Here is an 18,502-nt window from a genome sequence, read left to right on the forward strand (position 1 = left end):
TAAGTCTGAAGCAATTTCAGTTTTTGTTTTGTGTGGATTAGTGTCCACTTCTCGTATAAATTTTACTTTTTCATGTAGGGTATAACTTTTCCTTTTTCTGTTCTCCATGGCTGATCAAAAGCAACTGAATGACAAAACTACTGTTCAACAGTAAACACCAGATACCAACAACGTGGACATTTTACTTCTCCGTTGTTCCACGACAGAAATTCTCATATTCAAACAAATTTTCTGTACAGTATTTTCTATTTCTTTCCGCACTGAGACCGCCCACTTTGCTTGTAATGTATCTTAATCTTTGGCGGCATTGTGAAGGTCAAAAACGATGAAGGTAGAGGAGGAGCGAGATAGAGAGTGAAGGGGACTCCCTCGGTTGGTCTTTGTTAAGCCGCCAGTAAGTAAGGGTCAACAATGTCAGTTGGCGAAACTCTTTTGTGTTCTGTTCCAGCACCAAAACCCGACCGCTCTACTTCCGCCTATGCCGACAGAGAGGAAACTGCATAAATGCAGTAGTTTCTTTTAAAAAAGCACATGCTCATTACAATTACGTAGAACTCAGTTATATTTCACTGACATTTATATTATAACAGCAAATTACTTATAAACGGATTATGTATAAATAAGGTTTAATTAAAACGCTTTTAAATTACATTTTGCCGGGATCTAAAGGAAATCACGCACAAATACGAATCATGTAGAACAGAGTTACGTATAAAGCAGGTTCAACTGTATAAACAAAATTGGTTCAACTCGTTTGCGGTTATTGTCATTTGGCATAAAATGATAGCGGGAGATTTTTTCAGAAAAGTCAAATAGGGTACATCACGTAAGTTGGACACGTGGGTTTGAAGTACCAACACTGGAAAATATTCTTGCTGTTACGAGCGGACAAAATGACCTAAAGTGAAATAAACATGAACTAATAAAAGTACAATTCGTGTAATATCATAATAATGACATACCGGCAAATAAAAGAAAGAAAATTGTCCAACACGAGAAGGGCCAGGCATCGAAGGAGGGACCCTGCTAAATTTCCCGAAACTGTTCACATCCAATCTTGTCCATCCACCCTTTTTCTTTGATACGAATTTTACTTTAGACATTGTTTTTCGTTTTAGAACAACGTAAGGTGCAAGCTTTCTGCGATCAGCTTTTACAGCAAGCACTGCAGTACCTCGTTGTTTTTCACTTTGGTAAGTGTGTACGATAACACTCAATGTCCCTTTCTTATCGATTGTTCGACTTTGTGGCATAGGGAAACTGATTGGCGTCTCACCTACGGTTCCTTTTTCGGAGATCAAATATTCCTTCACTTTATGCTTCTCAGTCACGAAGTGATAATCAGTTGCTTTTTGGTTGAAATCATTCAGCGTTTTTTGGCATAATCTTGTTCTTCATCAAAGAGAAGAAAATTTCATAAAATTATTCATCCAGTCGCAGCTAACCTTCAAGTCCGAGACACTGATTCCATGTGCAGTGACTATTTCTCGTCCTTTAAAATACAGCATTTCACGAGAAAAGGCATATACAACGTTGCGTAATGAAATCATATATTTAAGCAGATCCTCCTGTACTTGAGGAAACTTGCTGCTTTTTGGTCTGTGAAATGCTTTGCGCGACTTGTTGGTCGCTTCAAGTGCACTTATCTGTTAGCGCGGCAGATACGTTGCATTCGGACACTGAATACTTTTGGCCTAACTGATCACTGCGAGTTTATATGATGCATTATTACTCTAATACTTGCTCGGCTAACAAACAACTCTGAGACGACAGAAAACGAATGTCCCGTACCCGAAACACTCGTAAAATATGTTTGTACCAGACTGGAATTGAGCATCACGAGTCATTTCTGGGCCGATTCTCTCAATGAACTAGTGCAGTGGTATTTTCTACCAACTGATAATGGCACGTTGTTCAGTATTTCTAATGTCCTATTTTGCAATGGAAAGGCTGTTACTTGAGTAGCTGACATCTTTATTTCGAAACGCATCCGGACCTGCGTGATGGATGTTCGAAGAAGTGGGTGCGTCAAATACGTGAACATTTCTTTTTCTCCACTTTGGACCAAAAAATATTGGGATGCGTAAATTATGTGAGGGCGTTAATTATGCGAGTAAATAAATAAATAAATAAATAAATAAATAAATAAATAAATAAAAAATAAATAAATAAATAAATAAATAAAAACATATAACTACGTTGTAGCATCAGAATATCAAAACTGAAATCTATCTTTTTGAATTTCAGTAAATTCTGTCCAACAAATTTAAACTGAAGGTAAATGCTTGCTTTTCAAGTTAAGACTTCTGATTTTAAAGAAAATGACTGTTACATTGTGTACAATAAAAATATAAAATAAACAAAAAGAATTACATTTTCTGACTGAGGTGTCATTTTCGGAAGACTGTAACAAATACTCTAGCTACAATCTGTCAAAAACTATGCATGGATGATCAAATGGAGGATTCAACAACTTCACCTGTTATTCAAGATTTCTCGGTACCATTCTGATACTTACGCTGAAGACTTCTCAGTAATCTGGTTGCTCCACACAGTATTCAGTTCAAACTGAACTTTAGTTACACGCAGTAAGAAACCAAACAGATGGTTGTAATTGTCTAGAACTTCTGTGCTAAACAGGAGATGGAGAGGCCAGCTCACTTTGTAGTTCAGACTGAGCAGCTGCCATCCAGGGAGGGAAGCTGCAAAGAGGAAAGAAATATCACACTAGCAGGTGAATACACAAATTTCAAAACAAATAAAATTCACTGTAAAATATGCCCTTAACTTCACGTTTAAGAGTACCGTATAGTAATCTGAAATTGTACCCAACACCTCACAACGCCATGTGAAGTGCCTGATTCTTGGAGCACTACCTTCTTCTGGACCACTATCTTCACAGATACCAGGGTTCCAGAAACTTAACAACAGCTCCTTAAAAATATCAGTTATCAGCGAGAACTTTCAATACAATATTTATGAATTTTGCAGGCATATGATACAGTGAAACCTTGATTCTCTGTTTTCAGAGGGAGGGAGAGGAAGGTACCTTGGATTTGGAATAACTCGGACTACACGGAGGGAAAATGATGAAACATGAAAAAATAATAGGCAACGATTTCTTACAGTGTTATTCCATGGATTAAGGTTATTTTTTGAAAAAGTCCTTAATTGACTTCTGTTTCTGAATTTTGCACAGTTCTTGTGCAGCAACGTCACACCATCACTTGAAGAGCAGGGTGTCGGTGGGAGTTGTCTCTGGTTATGTTCTACGTAGCGTAGTGCCACCTCCAATGCAGTGAGATCCTTCGCTATGAGACATATTTGATGCCGTCTCTACTAAAACTTCTACCTCACTGTCTTTTGGTTTGTTTATTCAACATTTCAATGAGTGATGCGCCGAAGTTCATACTGTTTATCACTCTTCATCCATTCTGTAACATCGATTTCACTAGCATCTTTATATCTTATTTTAATTTATTTATTTCATACCACCAACAGAGATGTTTCTCCAATTACAGGTGGCTTAGTCATTATGCATTAATTATTAAAAATAACAATCCAGGTATCTGTGAGATTAGATCTGATAAGTCTGGCATATCATCATCATTTCTGTCATCAGACTTACTATCTGCAGACTCAGCACTTCCATGATTTTGCGAGTGTCTCTGGCTTCACTTCATTCCATGATTCTGCTAACCCATACACTGCATACCTCATGGTTACCTGTGTAAAGAAGTTTGTGGTGCTTTTCTTACATTCTGTTGCTTCCAGGACTGAATGTAGCAGGCGGTGTCGATACTTCTTTTTAGACATTCCAACGCGCCCTGATCCATAGGTTGTTACGTTAGTGGGCAAATATAAAGCATGAATTCCATCATATTCTAGTTCCTGTTCATCTGGATATGGCCCTGCTTTATCTAGCAATAAAACTGCTTTAATAGGCAGACCCTTCTTTCTCAGAAACGTTCTAGTTTCAGGTGTGACAACAAACAAGCGCATGATCTCAGTGGAGAGGAGGCAAAGTAGGATGGCATGGCAGGAATAAGCGGATAATGAAATACTGTAGAACTCATTTAAAACTTGTGAAAAAAAAATTCAAATAATGCTCGGATTTAACAAAGCATCAGATTTGTGAGACTCTACTGTATGAATAATTATAATCTTACAAACACTCCTAAACCAAACCAAACTATAGCCCTAATAGACCTTGGCCTACCAAGCGACCGCAGCTCAGTCGGAAGGCCTGCAAGTAACGAGGTGATGCATGGTCAGTGTGACGAATCCTCACGGTCGTTATTCCTAGCTCTCTAGACTGGGGTCACCATCTCACCATCAGATAGCTTCTCAGTTAATGATAATCACATAGGCTGAGTGGATCCAGCCCAGGTAAAAATGCCTGACCTGGAAGGGAATCTAACCCAGAGCATCCAGGTGAGAGAAGGCAAACTAGACCACAGGTCCAGCTTCGAACATCTAAGAGTTTTGTCTGTACATTGCTCAGAATTTAAAAAGAATTGTGTTTTTGTATCAGTCATATCTACAGTAACAAGGAAATGTGCTGCTTAATTTTCAGTGATTTCTGTTTGTACTTACAAGAATTAAACAAGGCTGTAATCTTTCACCTTTGTTGTTTGTAGTATACATGGATCATCTGCTGAAAGATATAAAGTAGCAGGGAGGGATTCAGTTATGTGGAAATGTAGTAAGCAGCCTGGCCTATGGTGACGACTTGATCTTAACGGCAGATTGCGCCGAAAGCCTGCCTTAGAACTTGAAAATAGGTGCAATGAGTATGGTATGAAAATTAGCCTTTCGAAGACTAAATTGATGTCAGTAGGTAAGAAATTCAACAGAACTGAATGTCAGATTGGTGTGTTCTCCCAGATGGTAATAATAATGCTATTTGTTTTATGTCCCCACTAACTACCCTTTTACGGTTTTCGGAGACGCCGAGGTGCCGGAATTTAGTCCCGCAGGAGTTCTTTTACGTGCCAGTAAATCTACCGACATGAGGCTGACGTATTTGAGCACCTTCAAATACCACCGGACTGAGCCGCACTAGTTGCAAACAGAGGATTGTGGCGACGTTTAGTAAATTCACAGAGGCTTGCGGACTAAATGCTGAAAGGCATAATAGTCTATAATGATGTATGTATGTATGTATGTACTGTCTGTCTGTACGCGCATCACGAGAAAATGACTGAAGATAATTTAATGAATGAATATTGAATTTTCACGACCGCATTGTAATCGAAATCGACTTTCAACCTATTAGGTCGTGTTACGTACATTTAGTACATGTTGAAGAGATGTTAAGTACAGAACAAAAATGGCCAACCAGACACCAGTGGGATCCATACCACTTAGTCGAGCAGCTCGTCTCCTTTCTCCCAAGTCTTCCCAGCCCAAACTTTGCAACATTTTTGTAAGGCTACTCTTTTGTCAGAAATTGCCCAGAACAAATCGAGCTGCTTTTCTTTGGATTTTTTCCAGTTCCTGAATCAAGTAATTCTGGTAAGGGTCCCATACACTGGAACCATACTCAAGTTGAGGTCTCACCAGAGATAAATATGCTCTCTCTCCTTTACATCCTTACTACAACCCCTAAATACTCTCATAACCATGTGCAGAGATCTGTACCCTTTATTTACAATCATATTTATGAGATGTCCCCAATGAAGATCTTTCCTTATATTTATACCTAGGTATTTACAATGATCCCCAAAGGGAACTTTCACCCCATCAACGCAGTAATTAAAACTGAGAGGACTTTTCCTATTTGTGAAACTCACAACCTGACTTTTATCCCCGTTTATCATCATACCATTGCCTACTGTCCATCTCACAACATTATCGAGGTCATTTTGCAGTTGCTCACAATCTTGTAACTTATTTATTACTCTGTACAGAATAACATCATCTGCGAAAAACCTTATCTCTGATTCCACTCCTTTACACATATCTATATATATAAAATAAGAGTTTTGTCTGTACATTGCTCAGAATTTGAAAAGAATGGTATTTCTGTATCGATCATGTCCACAGTAACAAGAAAATGCAGTTTTTACTTTTCCGTAATTTCTGTCTGTCTGTCTGTCTGTCTGTACACGCATCACAAGAAAACGGCTGAAGAGAATTTAATAAAAATCGGTATGTAAAGTCGGGGGGTGAGCCGCTACAATCTAGGCTATAAATAATTTTATTCACGCTGAGTGAAATGGTAGTTTAGGGGAAGGCCTAAAATTCAAATCTCAAATATTTATATTATTAGTGGTCATATCGATAAATACTACATAACTAAAGTTATATAAAATTAAATTTCTGATCATTTACGTCTTATACATTTTTACCGTACCGGCTATGATAACACAGATATTCATGAATTTGGATTTTTGTTGCTAAGTCCATATCAACGCCGAGCCCCGACAAAATGGGTAAACAGAATTTAATGAAAATTGGTATATAGAGTCGGGGAATAAGAAACTACAGTTTAAGCTATAAACAATGTTATTCACCCTGGGTGAAATGGTAGTTTAGGAGAAGGCACCTAAAATTTAATTTTTAAATACCTATGTTCTTGATCCTATGGAAAAGTACTACATAACAAAAGTTATAGAGAATACAATTTCCGATCATTTATGTTTTATTCAGTTTTACCGTACCGAGTATGATAAGAGTGGTATTTCAGAACCGGAAGACGGTTAATAATGTGAAGGCCTACAATATCGAAAGCGCGTAACATTAATCAACAATAACATTACACTGACCGTTGTTTGTTGTAATGTTCTTTGTCTCTTATGCTGACATTCAACTCCGATAGATGGGATTACTGCTGTGTACCGAGTATAACAGCCTAACTGAATATTGGCGGGAATAGCTGAGGAGTTAGATAACTTTCTTCTTTAGCATGCCATTCCTCTGGTTCGTACATTTTCTGATACTGCTGGTACGTAACACACTGGTTCATCATAGTATGCCAGCTATTCGATACCTACTCCGACGCGCTGTTTTGAGTGAGCAGTGTGCGCACTTAAGTCAGAGACTCAGTTAGTAGTAGTATGAACTAGTCTAGAATTACAATTTAGGCCTATTCCAAATTATAGTACCACAATTCACTAAATAACTCAAAATTCAACCCTGAAAAGAGCCGTTTTTTAAGAAATGCTTCTTCCTCTTCCCTTTTATTAAATCTACATTAACTTTATTCCAAATTAGCAGCGTAGATGTGGTTTCTTCTCTGGCTTGGAGGAAAAATTGCCTCCACGACAGATAGTTCCTTCCCCCGCCAGTGTAGTGAATTGAGATTTTCTGATTCATCAGGTACTCCCAGGAAACAGATAAGCAAAAGGTCATAGTTTTTGCCTTGGGACTATCCACTATTCAAACCCCCCACCGAAAAAAGGATGAAGATTGTTCACGGATCATGAATGTCTGCGTCTTGGTCATTCCAGCTCAGTAGCTTTGGACTGTTAGTTCGGCAGCATAGTACTGTTCGTTAAAAGTGAGAAAATGTGTGGTTTCTCATTTGATCGAGTATTTCATATGAAAGCATTGCTTTTAATCGCGCCATTCCTACTGACGTCATTGTAATGACCCATGTTCATTTCAGTTGGGAAAACCACTAAGAGAGTCTTTCTGAGAATCTATAAAGGCAGGCTGAGAGTGAGTGTCTGCCATTATAATGAAAACTCCCCAACCTGATCGTGACTGACGGTAGGCAAGCTGGCCTACTATTACAATGAAAATTCCCTAACCCAGTCTTCATATGAGAAAAGTCGTTGGTGACTTCCCCGTCATGTTTCTAGGGCAACGTTAAGAAGGTGGTGGTGATTATTGTTTTAAGAGGAAGTACAACTAGGCAATCATCCTCTATATAACACTAATCAGAAGGAAAATATAGAAGGGGACCGACACTACGAAACGTGAAGGTATCGGCCAAAGAAAGACAAGGGCCACGAAGGGCGTGAAAATGAAAGACTCCCTAGCCCTCGCAAACCTAATAGCGTCGGGGTCGGAAAAGAACAAGAGTTGACCAAAGGGGGTCGGATAGGAGAGATGAAAGTGAAGAGCCTGACACAAGTAAGTGGAAGCAATGTCAGGACTCAGCTGAGGGCCCCGTGGTCGCCAACCTACGCTCCATAGTTCAGAGCCCCTGGGGCCCCTTTTAGTTGCCTCTTACGACAGGCAGGGGATACCGTGGGTGTTATTCTACCGCCCCCACCCACAGGGGGACAACGTTAAGAGCTATGCAACTTAATACAATCTTGCTCACAACGTTTACACTACCTAACCTAGAATTCCGTATAAAATTTAGAATTCCGTAGCGAAGCACGGGTACATCAGCTAGTCATTGATATATATAAGAAAACATAAAGGTCCAATAATACTGCCTTGAGGAATTCCCCTCTTAATTTTTACAGGGACAGATAAAGCTTCACCTACTCTAATTCTCTGAGTTCTATTTTCTAGAAACAGAGCCACCCATTCAGTCACTCGTCAAGTCCAATTGCACTCATATTTGCCAGTAGTCTCCCATGATCTACCCTATCAAATGCCTTAGATAAGTCAATCGCAATACAGTCCAATTGACCTCCTGAATCCCGGATATCTGCTATATCTTGCTGGAATCCTACAAGTTGGGCTTCAGTGGAATAACCTTTCCTAAACCCAAACTGCCTTCTGTCAAACCATTTATTAATTTTGCAAACATGTCTTATATAATCAGAAAGAATGCTTTCCCAAAGCTTACATACAATGCATGTCAAACTGACTGGCCTGTAATTTTCAGCTTTATGCCTATCACCCTTTCCTTTATATACAGGGGCTACTATAGCTGTCTGCTATATCTTGCTGGAATTCTGCAAGTTGAGCTTCAGTGGAATAACCTTTTCTAAACCCGAACTGCCTTCTATCAAACCAGTTCATAATTTTGCAATGAAGTCCAATATAGTCAAAAAGAATGCTTTCCCAGAGCTTACAAACTACAAGTCAAGCTGACTGGTCTGTAATTTTGCGCTCTATGTTTGTCACCCTTTCCCTGGTACACTGATATAGTTCCTTCATGCAAACAGTAATCAAATAAGTATTTCAGATATGGCACTATATCCCAACCCATAGTCTTTAATATATCCCCAGAAATCTTATCAACCCCAGCTGCCTTTCTAGCTTTCAACTTTTGTACCTATCTTTTTATAAATATATTTATTATCATAGGTAAATTTCAGTACTCTGCCATTATTAGTCTCCACATCTATCAGGATATTATCTTTATATCCAACTACCTTTACATATTGCTGATTCAATACTTCTGCCTTCTGTAAGTCCTCGCATATGCTCTCTCCTTGTTCATTAATGATCCCAGGAATGTCCTTCCAGGAGCCTGTTTCTGCCTTAAAGTATCTATACATGTCCTCCCATTGTTCCCTAAAATTCATATGGCTCCCAATTATGTTTGCCATCACATTATCCTTACCGGATTTTTTCAGTGAATTCAATTCCCTAGTGAGCTCCTTCAATCTCTCCTTACTCCGGTAACCATTTCTAACTCTATTTCTTTCTAATCTGCACTTCCTTCTTAATCTCTTTATTTCCACGTTATAATATGAGGGTCGAGTCATAAGTCAAGGCAACTATTTTCTTTCTCGCGAACAGGAGACAATTACATACTATCCACTGTGTTTCACTCAATGCTCAGTTCACTTGTCTTGATTATATGTTGTCCTCCATTTTTTTTTTCTGCCTAGATCATACTTATTGTCCGCTAGAAGAATTTATGCTGACTATGGTCGAATTTATTCAGTTTTCATTTAGACGGATAGTTTGAAGTTCCGTACACATTACGCCATGTTTTCGCACTTCCAGTACCACTTCAATATGGCCTTGTGTTGTTCAAACGACAATCTTACTTCATTCATTGCTGCACTGTCATCTGCTGGAAAACACGTGCCAAGATTGTCGCACCATTCACACGACCAACATCTGTTGAGAAAACTATGAACTATGCTACTGTGCAAGAATTGCAATGATATGACATTTTGTTCCAAAGATATTAACTAGACAAGAGTGTCTAAATTTTTCTAGACCCCTCTGTACAACAGGTGTGGCAACTCTAATACAATGGGATGACAGGCTTGAACACAACTTTCACATTTAGTAAAGTACTGGGAAGGAATAAACAAGTGTCAAATCAAGTTGTACAGAGATAGGAATATGAAAAGAAGCACGCAAGGATAAACACAATGACAGGGCAGTGTGGTAAGAGAGAACAAACAGGAAACACAGAAGGACAAGGACAGTTTCCACATTCTTGTACACAACCATCTTCAAATACATAGATGGGTTCTCTCCTCATCAATCCCAGTTCTTCAGCTGCTGACGAGCTCGTTTCTGTTTCTGAGTTTTATCAGGAGGGCGGGTATCAAGGGGTCATCTTGATAGTTAATCGTAACTATGTAATAATTCATTCCTAATTGTCCTTAAGAAACTTTTCAACTGAGTACATTCAGCGAGCAAGCTGAGAACAGCTGTATGCATGACGTAGCCGCAGGGGCTAGTTAGATCACCCGCCTGTCATGCTACGTGCAGCTAGCCTGAACTCGTACGTTCCAGATTCAAGCGTCACACCTTCCGGAACATTCGATGGAAAAAAAATTACAACTCCCATAATAATTGTGGTAGCGACTTGATCAACATGTCATTTTAAAGGGAATTACATAAACGTCGCAATGCTTGAATTTCAAGAAAATCCGTCAAGGGATTTAGGAGATAACCAGCTTCACGGCATATGTGACATAGATGTCCTATAACGTGCTCCAAATTTTTCAACTGTTCTACGTGATTCTACGTCTGCTACGCTTGATATGCTGCTACTAACCTGTGTGTGTGTGTGCTCTCTTCGCCCGTCGAGTTTGTACTGCTCGTGCTGCTTACCCTCCCTCCTTTCTTCCCCTACCGCCTCACTGTGCAATGTGTACCGTCTGCTCTCGTCTTTTCTGGATGTTTCCATCGGAATATAAATAAGGCCTGCTCTGGGCTTGATCGGCGAGTTGGATGATGACGACGACTTGTGTGGAGGGAGGACTATATTTTACTTACGCTAGCGGCTGGTCCGTGTGCCGTGTGCAATGTTTCTTTTTAAATGGTGTTTAATGTTCATGATTGAAGCTCAAGGACTGCTGGACGGGTGAGCGAACTTTAAATTTATTTTCCCTTGCTATACTTCACTTTCTTTTTTAATGCTGCACTTCCTGATTTCATCATGCCGTACTGGCTACTAATGACTGTTCACGCAAATAATATTGCTAGTCTGAGCTGTTGACGGTGGTGTTTTTCTTGCAACTGCATTACGATCTCTTTTCAAAATTTGACTTTCAATTACGTCAAGTGATTACTGTGATATGAACCACTGGATTCCAATAGACTTGGTGAACAAACGCAAGAATAGGACTAATTGTAATTTTATTAACGCCTAGCTTCTGTTTGAAAATTTGAATTCCATCAATGCTTGTAGGTTCTATTTTTCCTAATCCCTGTTGCCAGCCTTAGGTACTGTTCTCTTTCACGTCCTTCCCTTTTTCCCCACGTTCCTGCCCCGGGTTTTATCTTTTCTTCTACTTTGCTATTGTACAGTGGCCTAATGCCTTTCAAAACTTTCTTAAAATTTTCGTATTAATGGATAATATCTGTTTACCGTTTTGTAGGATACTCCCAATGTAAACTATTGTAAAATTCATCTTGCCTCGAGTCTAATTGTTTTCTTTAAATTGAAATTAGTGTTGTTAAATGGTCGTCCCATATGTTTTTTGGAAATCAGAAGTACCTAATCTTTAAAATATTGTTGGATTCTTTATTATCTGTTTCACTTTCTTTGGCTTGTAAAAATCCTTCTTGGTGTTGGTGCTAATATATTATTGTTACGAAAAAACTGTTCCTTCTTTTTCCCTGATTTTTATCACGCGCATTTCCATGTCCTTTAATTATCTGTACTTACCTCGGGTTCCTCTGGAAAAATGGACACAGTAAAATGCTTCCCTATGCGCTCTGCTGAAATCCTTCACTTTGAAAATTGAAATCTGAGTACTTGTGCATGTATGGATTTTTCTGGAGAGTTGTAAAATCCTTTTCGTGGAATGCCATCACTTGCATAGATTGGTGTTTATGTTACTGCGTTAGTCGGACTAGTGTCCAAGTTCATGACTTAGTTATATTCTTCTATGATCGTGTTTGTTTTGTTGGTATTTTTACTTACCATTTCCATTCTGGTGTATTGCGAGATTATTCTGAGTGTACATATCTACCCAAGTCTATAAAACCTAACGCCACAGTCCCCAAACCAAATATAAGGAGGGCTCAATACAGCCTCATAGCTCGGTCTCAGTCAGTCAGTGACAGTCGAGTAGTCAACGTGGCCCTACTCGCTGCCAGTATCGTCGGAAGCTATCTTCGTGTGGTTATAGTCTCGCTGAGGAACTCGGAATTTTTCTAAGTCTTAATAAATGGGACTTTAAATTTTCTCCAGTGATTTTTTTTCAAAGACTTGCAATATTTACGAGTGTTGAGGAACTCTGAATTTTTCTAAGTCTTTATAAATAAGACTTGCAATATTTACGAGTGTTGAGGAACTCTGAATTTTTCTAAGTCTTTACAAATGGGACTTGCAATATTTACGAGTGTTGTGGACTCTAATTTTTCACCAGTAATATTTACCAGTGTTGGACTTTAACTTTTTGCCAGTGATTATTCAAAGACTTGTCATATTTACCAGTGATGGACTTTAACTTTTCGCCAGTGATTATTCAAAGACTTGTAATATTCACGAGTGATAAACTCTAAATTTATTCGAAGTTTCCATGAGCATAGACTTGTGATCTCTGCCAGTGATTACTGGAAGACTTGTAATTTTTTCATTGATGAACTATAACATTATTGAAAGTATTCATGACCACGGACTTGTCACTTCCATGAGTGTTAAAAAGTGGATTCTTGAAAGTCTTTATGAACTTTGTCTCGTGATTTTACTAGTGGTGAGAAAACTCATTACTCAAGGTTTTCATGAACTTTGATTTATTCTGCGAGTGAGGAGGAGCACATTTTCGGAGTTTGCATTGATTCTATCAACCTCATTGTACTTGGGTAATGTGACTACCCTCAACATCGTCAGGAACCAGCGGAGGTCATCACGAGCATTGGGAACTTGAGGCATATTCCATGCAGCCAACCTGGATGGTCCGTCCGCATCTTGACGGAGTACTTGGGCATCTTCTGGAACGTGTTCCAGCCGGTGCGGCCTGGTGAGCTGGAGACCCGGGCCATTTAAAGGACAATGTGGAAGACAACCCCTATCTACCATGAGGTGATGTGCAATTTTACATGCATTACATGAATAAACTCGTATCAAATCAGATTAACATTTTTCTTGTAGATAGGACCCTGCCTCCTGTACCATGCCCTAGCTATTATTCATCCAGTTTAGCCCTGAGAACTATTCCATGCTTGCGTTGAAAATAAATCTTAAAGTCGGGCTCTTTTACTGGTACAGTATGTATCCATATTATTCTCTACAAGTAAAATATTTCTACTTTTTCTTAATTTTCCACAGACTTTACACTTTCTTTCAGTACAAGCAATTATTATCTTCCATTTGGAACAAATAATACAGTGACATTTCGTGGATTGAATTCGTTCACGTAACACCCGGGACTCTCTGAACTGAAGGCCAGTACGCTGACCATTCAACCGAGTCGGACTGAACAAGTCTCTACAAACTAGGCCATAAATAATGTTATTTACAATGAGTGAAATGGTAGTTTAGGGGAAGGCCTAAAATGTAATCCTCAAATACCGGTATGTTATTAGTGGTCCTATCGATAAATACTACAAAACTAGAGTTATATAGTACTAAATTTGCAATCATTCATGTCTTACATATTTTTACCTTACTGGCTATGATAACAGAGATATTCATGAATTTGGATTTTTGTTGCTAAGTCCATATCAGCACTGAGTCATGAGAAAATGGGTTAAGAGATGTCACTGAAAATCGGTATGTAATGTAGGGGAAAAAGGAACCACTGTCTACGCTACAAATTATTTTATAAGTTGCCCTAATATCACAGAGTCGGAAGACAACTAAATGTGAAAGCCTACAATAAAGAAAGCTCATAACATTAATCAACAATAACATTACATTGACCATTGTTTGTTGTGATGTGCTTTGTGTCTTCTGCTGCCACTCAACTCAAAAAGATGGGATTACTGCTGCGTACCGTGTATAACAGCCTGCCTGAATACTGGTGGGAAATAGCTGGAGACGTAGATAACATTCTTCTTTAGCATGCCATTTCTCTCGTTCGTACATTTTCTCATAAAGCTGGTATGTAACACATTGGTTCATCGTAGCATTCCAGCTATTCAATCCCTACTCTGAGCCATTGATTAGAATGAGCAGTACACATTTAATGGAATAATGGCAGAGGAGTGTTCACGGCTGTTTGCGGCCTGGTCATTCCAGCACGGGATCTTTGGACTGTTAGATCGGCAGCGTAGTACTATTGATTAAAAGTGAGAAAATGTGCATTTTATTCATTTGATCGAGTATTTTATATGATAACACTGCTGTTAATCGCTACATTTCTACTGATGTCATTGTAATGATCTATGTTGACTTCAGTTGGGAAAAACACAAAGACAGTCTTTCTGGGAATTCTGTAGTGAAGCACGGTTACATCAGCTAGTCTTTCTATATGTAGGGCCCAGATTCATATGCACTAAAGACTCCAAAAATATGCATGCACATATGCACTAAAAATGTTGAAAACATGCACAAAAATATGCACTAAAAATAAAACAAAATACACTTACCAAATGCAATATTTAATTTCAACTCATTGATAAATTGATAATCATGTTTCATTCCTTGCAAAATGATGCATGGCAGTAGGTTATCTACAGCTGCTCGGAACATTTTTCTGGCAAAGACTGTGATTCCACTTATGTAGTTGTTTATGGTTCGAATCTTCTTCAGTCCTGGGTTGGAGTCCAACACTGCACTGAGTTTCCTTTTAACTTTTTCTCCAGTTTCACCAACGGATAGCATTTAAAGAACTAATGAGTGTTTTGAATAATAATAATAATTTCGTGTGGCTATTACTAGCCGAGTGCAGCCCTTGTAAGGCAGACCCTCCGATGAGGGTGGGCGGCATCTGCCATGGGTAGGTAACTGCGTGTTATTGTGGTGGAGGATAGTGTTAAGTGTGGTGTGTGAGTTGCAGGGATGTTGGGGACAGCACAGACACCCAGCCCCCGGGCCATTGGAATTAACCAATGAAGGTTAAAATCCCCGACCCGGCCGGGAATCGAACCCGGGACCCTCTCAACCGAAGGCCAGTACGCTGACTACTCAGCCAACGAGTCGGACAGTGTTTTGAATTAACTGAAGGGATTCGTGTAAAGGTGCACCGTGAGTTTCTATGCCTTTAATTGGCTTCGAAAGTGACGAATAATGCACATGGACGGAACTGATATCTTTATATACAGTTTCAGATTCAAATGCGCACTTTGCTTTACGAACACATGCAGTATGACTATCATCAATACTTTTAACCACACCTTTCACTTGATTAAAGTTCTCAGGTAGAACGATATTGCGGATAACCAAGTTCCCCATCTTGTGAGAACAGGTTCCAGCAGAAGAGAAACCTGAGGCAGATGAGTGTTGTACATCTGTACACGATCCGGTGCTTTGAGGAACAGATTTTTTCCCACTGAAATTACTTTGTTGGCAGACTGAAAGAGGGTAGGTACGTATCTTTTCTGCAATACGATGCCATCCATGGGCCAAACATGTGACATTGATGCGATTTGGAAAAAATACTCCAAGAGACTGACCTGCTTTCATCATATACTGTGACTAAAAGGCGCACTTTGTAACAATCACTCTCCGATTCATTAGCCTACAGAAGTCACAGGGAAGTAAATGAGGTTTGCCAGGTTCTTCTGGACATAATTTACCCACTCCGAAGTTTGCAATGAATCGACCACACAAATCGCTTGTTTCATCTACTGATATCCGGGCACAGTTCTCTCCTACGTCAGATTGTATCGAATCCATGACAAAAGGATAGATTCATCTGGTATCCTTTGATTAGCGCAATACTTTTCAAGAAACGAGCGTAGATGTGGATTATTCAACCTTCATACAAAAGTTTTACAAATATTAGTGGAAAATGTACTAACTTCACACCGTGTTTCCATGTCAGTTAAAAGTAGTGTTGCGTATTCTTAATCTGTTCTTTTGATCTGAGATACGAAGTTATTTTCGAATTTTGTCGCACACTTCATCACCATCACTTGTATAGTCACTATTGCCTGATATCCACAGTTTAATTTAAAAAAGAGCTAGAGCTCTTATCTTTAGGCATTTTTACATTTTAATTTGGTAAAAACACTGCAATAGACGAAGAGCAAGTTGAACGCACCTGTTTAAGCAAACCTTGGGAGGCTACTATAAGGAGGTAGGAATGTCAGAAAGAAGGATATAGCTGTTGTGAAAAGGATCATTATCCATATACCTGCTTGTATAAAGACACTGAAAGCATTTTCCTTGATCAGGGAAGGCTTCTCGTGTGGCCAAGGGATGTACAACATATAGAACTCATTAGATTTTCATTTCATTCAGAAATCTTAGATAATCGATCACACAAGAGAAAAATATATCTGTATATGCATTAACGTTCATATGCATTTTTAAATAATCCGGGCCCTATCTATATGTAAACTGTAGAAAGTCTTTGATTACACCCTATAATTGAGTAATCTAAAGGCTAACATATATTTCAAAGGAATACTCACATATAGATTCATCATCTTTAGTCTTGTCTTTGACTGGAATACTGAAGGAGAACTTCTCCAATACAGACTCGTCATTCAGGAAAACTTTCCTCGCAGCAATTTGAAGAGCTTGGTTCACATCTAAAAAGTTAAGCAGTTAAATTATATCATGGTTTAACATAAAAACAGACAACTAAACATCAGAGCCATGAAAGTATTTAATTTTTAGTGTAAGTAATGCGATGGGGTAATAAACACACAAATTGATATATATATATATATATATATAGAGAGAGAGAGAGAGAGCGAGAGAGAGAGAGAGAGAGAGAGAGAGAGAGTGAGACAGATGTCGGAAGAGAGAGAACAGAAACATTACAAACTGGTGATGTTATATTCCTATGCCTAAGATTTATTCTAACTGCTAACTGCACGCATACACAGAGAGAATGAGTGGAGAATTAGATACCCTAAATAAAGGACCTAAATTTAAATGGCCAAGTTTTAGTAAAGATGATATCATTACAACTGTGCCAAAAATGAATCTGATATTCAAAAACTCTCTATGGATTCCCAAGGTGATCTAAGATATAAAATAAAGAAAAGACTCCTTCAATTAGTTAATCAACTCAAACCCCTGTTTCAACAGACAATATTAAATGTAACAGATCTTAAAAAGAAAAGAAAAGACGCCAACATTATTGCAACTAAAGCTGATAAGGGCAATTACACGGTCATATCAGATAGGAAAGATTACACTGAAAAGACAGAAGGGTTTTTTTCAGACGAGTCATTTTCCAAAGTCAATAAGGACCCTACAGCCCGAATCTGAAAAAATCTGAAATCTTTATTGAAAAATTCTGCATTTATCCTTAATGAACATGAAATTCAGAAGATGATAAAAATGAACCCTAAGTTACCAATGGTTAGAGCATTGCCTACAATTCGTAAGTAGGAATTCCCATCAGACCTATCATTAACTACAAGAATAGTTCTAAGATCTCTCAATTCATACACAAATTTCTTCCTAACAATTACCAGTTCCATAATAAATCACCAATTAAAAATTCAGCAGAGTTTTGTAACTTCAAACTATTGCCACATCACTATATAGTATGACATAACTAATATGTATGCAAATATCCTAGTCTTTAAAACAATAGACGTTATAAGAATGAATTTACCTAGTCGACGTTGACTAGGGAAATTAGAAATAGACTATTCATGAAAATCTTGGAGTTTGTTACAAAAAACAATTATTTTACATTTAATAATATGATACTGAGACACTCCTGCTTCTCTGTCTGTATTTATTTTCAAATATGTTTAATTAACCCCTCAAGCCAGCAATTTAATCCAGTGCTGCTCACTTCTCAGGCGGTATTTAAATTGAAGCACAGCAGAGGTTTAGACATCATCAAGTTAAAGAATTCATAACGTTAAATCTATGAAATATAACGTAATGAAAATTTTAGGACAGATTTTCATTAGATATTCTATTAAGCCTCTACGGACCGGGCGAGTTGGCCGTGTGGTTAGAGGCGGCTGTGAGCTTGCATCCGGGAGATAGTGGGTTCGAATCCCATTGTCGGCAGCCCTGAAGATGGTTTTCCGTGGTTTCCCATTTTCACACTAGGTAAATGCTGGGGCTGCACCTTAATTAATTAACTCCTAG

General features: G+C 38.6%; 1 protein-coding gene across 1 annotated transcript in view; it reads right to left on the reverse strand.

Annotated features, from left to right (window-relative positions):
- The window catches only part of Grip75 (gamma-tubulin complex component 4), a 176,800-nt gene that overhangs the window by 20,112 nt on the left and 138,186 nt on the right, over positions 1-18,502 (reverse strand). Inside the window, exons 10-11 of the mRNA XM_067146385.2 lie at positions 16,852-16,971; positions 2,519-2,702 (exon numbers count right to left, since the gene is read on the reverse strand). Of these exons, the coding sequence (XP_067002486.1) occupies positions 2,519-2,702; positions 16,852-16,971 (304 nt within the window). The remainder of the gene's footprint in view (positions 1-2,518; positions 2,703-16,851; positions 16,972-18,502) is intronic.

The sequence above is a fragment of the Anabrus simplex genome, chromosome 4 (genome assembly GCF_040414725.1).
Source record: "Anabrus simplex isolate iqAnaSimp1 chromosome 4, ASM4041472v1, whole genome shotgun sequence".
NCBI classification, from domain to species: Eukaryota; Metazoa; Arthropoda; class Insecta; order Orthoptera; family Tettigoniidae; genus Anabrus; species Anabrus simplex.